General features: G+C 36.9%; 1 protein-coding gene across 1 annotated transcript; it reads left to right on the forward strand.

The window, feature by feature from the left end:
• Positions 1 to 2,500: 2,500 nt before the first annotated feature.
• LOC103842283 lies at positions 2,501 to 3,073 on the forward strand. The gene has a single exon (XM_009118907.1). It carries the CDS (start codon positions 2,501 to 2,503, stop codon positions 3,071 to 3,073), a length of 573 nt encoding a protein of 190 aa, XP_009117155.1.
• The last annotated feature ends 2,927 nt before the right edge of the window (positions 3,074 to 6,000 follow it).

Below are 6,000 nucleotides of genomic sequence, written 5' to 3' on the forward strand. Positions count from 1 at the left end.
GTGGCGATCGCAATACGAAATACTTCCATAACTGTGTGAAAGGTCGACGTCTACAGAACAGAGTGCTGATGCTCTTGGATGAGCTGGGACAAGAACATTTTTCTGAAGGAGCTAAAGGCAATATCGCAGTAGAGTATTTCCGTGAGTTATTCATGAGCTCCAATCCATCCGATTTGGATTCATTATTTCTAGGCTTCCGCAGCAGAGTGTCAGACACTATGAATGACCATCTTACATCCCCCATCTCAGCCGATGAAATAAAGAATGCTGCTTTCAGTGTGAAGGGGAGTAGTGCTCCAGGGGAAGACGGTTTAACTGGTATCTTCTACCAGCAATTCTGGCATATTGTGGGCCCAGATTTAACAGCTGAGATTCAGAGTTTCTTTAGATCAGCGGTCATTCCAGATGGATGGAACCACACACAGCTTAGTCTCCTGCCAAAAGTCCCAAATCCCTCGAGAATGCAAGACATGAGGCCGATTAGCTTATGTTCGGTACAGTATAAGATCATCTCGAACATACTGTGCAACCGCTTAAAAAAGATCCTACCAGAGATTATATCAGAAACTCAGGGAGCCTTTGTCTCTGGCCGTCTCATCTCAGACAATATTATCATTGCACATGAGATGGTGCATGGTCTACGGACTGTCGATAAGGTTGCAGAGGGTTGGATGGCGATTAAAACTGATATGTCGAAAGCCTATGACCGGGTTGAATGGAACTTCTTGGAAGTTTTGCTCGAAAAAATGGGTTTTGCTCACACATGGATCCGCTGGATAATGGCTTGCGTCAGCTCTGTCTCCTTCTCAGTTCTGTTAAATGGCAATTCACATGGTTTCATCAAACCGGAAAGAGGCATTCGCCAAGGGGATCCTTTGTCGCCTTTCCTCTTCATTCTCTGCGCTGAGGCCTTAGTGAGTTCCCTTAATACATCTGAGGAAGCAGGAAGGCTCCACGGCATCAAACTGACTAGCTCCTGCCCTTCCATTCATCATCTTTTATTCGCCGATGATAGTCTTCTGCTGTGTAAAGCTAATCCAGAAGAAGCTTTAGAAATTCTATCCTGTTTGAAGCTCTATGGTGATGCATCAGGTCAGATGGTTAACTATCTCAAGTCATCTGTGATCTTTGGTTCTAGAGTTCCCGAGGCCTCAAAAGGAGTTATCAAGGAAATCTTGGGTATTGATAAAGAAGGTGGTGAAGGGACATACTTGGGTCTTCCTGAATGTTGCAGTGGATCGAAAATCAAACTTTTGAGTTTTATTCGAGAGAAGTTACAAGGACGCTTGCGAGGTTGGTTTGCGAAATCATTGTCTCAAGGTGGGAAAGAAATCCTGTTGAAATCAGTTGCTTTAGCCCTCCCAGTCTATGTCATGTCAATCTTTAAACTTCCAAAAGATGTCTGCGAAAAACTAACTAGTGCCATGGTGGAGTTCTGGTGGAGCAGTGGGAACAATAAGAAAAAGATTTCATGGGTCGCTTGGAAAAAGTTGTGTACAGACAAAGAAGTTGGCGGGTTAGGATTCCGCGATATTGAGAAGTTTAACCAATCATTGCTTGCTAAGCAAGCTTGGCGTATCATGCAATCCCCAAACTCTCTCTTATCTCGCCTGCTGCATCATCGGTATTTTCCCCGTTCTTCTATCTTGGAGTGTGGTATAAGATCACGACCTTCATTCGCCTGGCGCAGCATTATGCATGGTCGTGACTTACTTAAGCAAGGTTTGGTGAAAGAGATCGGGAATGGGCAGAGTACTAAGCTTTGGCTCGATAACTGGTTACTAGCTCCTGTCCCTCGTCCACCTAGATACAGTCAAGATGGAATTGTGGATCTCACGCTGTCTGTAGCTGACCTTATTGATACTCAAACTGGAACATGGAATAGAGCTTTAGTCAGCCAAGTGATTGCAGAAGAAGACAGGAACCTCGTCCTTAACACGAAGTTCCAGTTGGCTAGTCAGGACCGTTTATTGTGGGGCTTCTCTAAGAATGGGAGATACGATTCCAAAAGTGGTTATAAACTCCTCGAAATTTTACAGGAGCTAAACGACCCTCCGGTTAATCCTCTGCCTCCTTTGGAAAAGCAACTATGGAGCAACCTCTGGAAAACTAAAGCTCCTCCAAAGCTCAAACACTTCTTATGGAGGATGAACTCCGGTGCTTTAGCGGTGAAGGCGCAGCTGATTACTCGGGGTATCCCCCTTGACGCGACATGCTCGTTGTGTGGTCTGAGCTCGGAAAATATTTGTCATGTTTTGTTTCACTGTCAGACTGCGAAACAAGTGTGGGAACGTTCTAATTTCCCAATACCTCAAGGGGGCTGGTCTCAAAATTCAGTCTTCCCGAACCTCCACCATCTTTTGGCCTGCAGCAAAAAGAAAAACCTCGGAGCATCAGTACGTCTTGCTTTCCCTTGGATTCTTTGGCATATTTGGAAAGCTAGAAACGCCTTTTGCTATGAAAATATGTACCAGACCCCTCTCTAGTATTGAGCAAGGCAATGGAGGAAGCAGCGGTTTGGTTGAATCTACATGCCCTCCTCCCTTTTTCAGAGAAAACGGTGTCATCAGAGGATTCTTCTCCCAGCTGGCAAAAACCTCCTCCTCTGTTTCTGAAATGTAATGTGGGTGCCTCTTGGGATATTAGCTCGTGTTCTTCTGGAGCTTCTTGGATTGTACGAGACTCGAAAGGTGTCGTCTTATATCACAGCAGACAGGTTTTCTCATGCATTGATTCTCGCGTACAGGCTGACCTGACAGCTATCTCTTGGGCAGCAGAAGCTATACGAGACTTTAAACTAAAGAGAGTGATTTTTGAAATCTCCTCTGATCAAGCACAAACAGCTCTGGACTTTCCTATGTCTTTCCTTGGTAATCCTCATGTTTGTCAACGGGCCCTATTTGCTATTCATGCTGTCTCGGAAGCAAAACTTCACTTGGTACAAGCTAACTGCACTATCATAGCCAACTTAATTGCTGGAAGTGTTACTCGTGATCACAGACACCAGTTCTATGTTGCTCGCAATGGTCCTGTCTGGTTATCTTCGCAGATTCAGCTGGAAGCCAGCTCTTGAAGCCGGAATTTTATCTCTTGTTTCGTCTTTTTCATTTCCTCCCATGGAGGTTTCTTTTTGCCCACCTACTGGTGGTTTATTTTTATAGTTTTTGCTTTCGTGTTTCTACCATGTCGCTTGACTGGCAAACAATGATTTGAACTTTTATGACAAAAAAAAAAAACAATCCTTGTTTGTCTTTTGTCAATAAAAAAACAATCCTAGTTTGACACGAGCTTTGATGAGAAATTAACAACACACTCATGGTAATTGTTTGTGTACGTGCGTGTATATGTGTCTTCATATGGAAGAAAAGTTGCGGTTCGTAGAAGTTGCATGTTGCCTACTTGAGATGTTAGAGCATCATTATCGCACAAATTCTTAATGAGTTTCTTATTTTTTTTCGTTTTTATCTGATTACAAAAAAAAAAAAAATCGTGGACCGCCACGTATCAGTGGAGTCCGCGAACAGTTAAAAAATCCACCGAAAACGTCTTTTATTTAGCAACTTGGACATACAGTTTTTGTTATTTTGTGGGACACCCTGTACTTTTTGCTTAAGAAACCCTTTTTTTTACATAGATAAATATGTTCTTAGATCACATATCTTGGCTCCGATTGGTAAACGTAGTAAAATTTCCATCGTCTCTACCTATGTCATATGCGATCGCTAAACTAACTTTTATTGATCTGCTAAAAGCATTGGTATTATAAATTATTTAGAAATATCACATGAAAACATGTTTTTTTTTTGGAAAACATGGAAAAAGGCTTATTTGCCAAATAACCAAAAAAAGTGTAATTAGATTTTTATTAAAAGGCTAGAAAGAGATAGGAAGAGAAATGAGGAAAGAGAAAGTGTTTTTGGTTAGATAGTATATTTTTTTTTATGGTTATAGGGGCAATTTCCTAATTTTTTATATAAACATGGAAATATTTTGATGCCTAATGTAGTAAATAAAAGATAAGAGTAGCTTCATTGTTTTCAATTAGTTTTGAAAGAAGAGCTTTTGAATTCTTGCAAATTAGAGTCTAAGAGCATCTCCAATGGCGATACCCCATTAGAGTCCTTAGAAAAAGTGTTTTTGATTTTTTAATTATTATTATTTTTTATTTTTCACATAAAAAAAAAGAAATATCAACAAATCGCGGACTGCCACATGTCGTGGAAACCCACAAATAGTGCAAGGATTCACTAAGAAAGAGTCTTTATTTAGAGATTTTAAGAATTGAATACTTAGTTTTTGGTGGGATCCACTGATTATTTAATTATTTTTTTCCTAAGGACTCCCCTTAAGAATTGCTGTTGCGGATGCTCTAAACATCTCCCAAAAGACACTCTATTATGAAGTTTCAATAACTTTATATTTGAAGTTTCAAGGTGTTCTTCTCCAAAAGAAAAACTTCAAACTTAACTTCAAACCTATTTGTATCTTATATTATGGTCCTTATATTTGTCATCATTAATTTAAATTCATAAAAGTTTTGTAAATAACTAAGCACATACATAAAAATATTACAACATTATTAATTAATAAAATTTTATATTAAAATATAAATTTTAAATCAAATAACATAATTAATATTAAACTCCAAACAAAATATCGTATTATTCCATAACGTTATTTCCGTAACGCATATATGATCAACTAGTACATTTCGAAGTTAAAAATGAATCTCTTTATTTTTAATTTGTAAATTACAAAGTAAAAATTGTTAAAATTAGGTGATCTTAAACTTGTAAATACATTAGATCTAAACAAAAAAAAGTAAAAAAGAGAAATAAATATTGCTAAATTATTTAACTTCTAAAGATGATATTAATACTCAGTGAATACATTCGATCTTAATAAGAAAGAATTGTACGAAAAAGACATCAAAACAACAACAACAACAACAACAACAACAACAACAACAACAACTATCTTCGGTTACACAAAATTTGTTTGGACAATATTTTAGAGATTTTGGAGATTCAAGATCAATTTTATCTGACTATTAGTGTTGCTGTAATATTTAATTTTTTGTAATAGTTATGTCTTCATGTAACTTTTAAAAAAGTTTTTTGTTGTTAGGTTTCTTTTGTATTGTTGTTGTCTAAATCTAGTTTTAAAATATTTTAAATCTTACTTTAAAATTTTATTTAATTTTTTTGTGTAAAACTTAAATTTATTTAAAAATGAAATTTTTAGGAGATATAAATTTTTTAAGCATTAATACGATAAATAAGAAAATATTTAAGAATTATAAATGTGATGTGTAATCGTAGAGATCAAAATGCAAACAAAAATATGAAACTTCAAATTTGAAGTTTTGAATAGTGAAACTTCAAATATAGAGTTTCACTACTCAAAATTTCAAATTTGAAATTTTGAAATTCATTTTAGGAGAAAAAAAACTTCGTATTTGAAGTTATAGAGCGTGAATTGTAATACATATGTGACGCACTTGGATTTAGTGTAGATGAATAGCCAACAGAAAAAGATATTGAATTCTATAAATCTTCACGTCAAAATACATATTCTAAAAGTATTTTATGGGTTGTCTACCTTTTGATCGCCTGTTGATCATTAAAAATCAAGTAAAATATGCACTTATAACATGTAGAGATTGAGGTAAACACGTCGAAAGCATTGAAAATATGTTTTCAGTAACGACTAACGAGCAATATAAATCGTGACTTCGTATTAGCATGGAATGTTGAATGCAAATAAGATCTAAATGTAATATTGAGGCTTTCAAGAAGCAAAAAGAAGCTAAGTTGGCCACCCTTGAGACTGATGATCACACTGAGACTGGGCAGCATCCACCACTATCAATAGAAGAGGAGAATGAGCTGTTTATTCAGGTTGGGTTTCTTACTCAACATTTTCTTTTTTGCTTTCATAATAGTCTCTCACTTGTTATTGATATAGTCTTGCTTGTTATTGCTTGTTATAGGCCACTTT

Source organism: Brassica rapa, chromosome A09, assembly GCF_000309985.2.
Source record: "Brassica rapa cultivar Chiifu-401-42 chromosome A09, CAAS_Brap_v3.01, whole genome shotgun sequence".
Taxonomy (NCBI): domain Eukaryota; kingdom Viridiplantae; phylum Streptophyta; class Magnoliopsida; order Brassicales; family Brassicaceae; genus Brassica; species Brassica rapa.

Excerpts from the sequence above, each read along its gene's own strand:
- LOC103842283 (XM_009118907.1), top strand. The coding sequence starts at position 2,501 with ATGGAGGAAGCAGCGGTTTGGTTGAATCTACATGCCCTCCTCCCTTTT.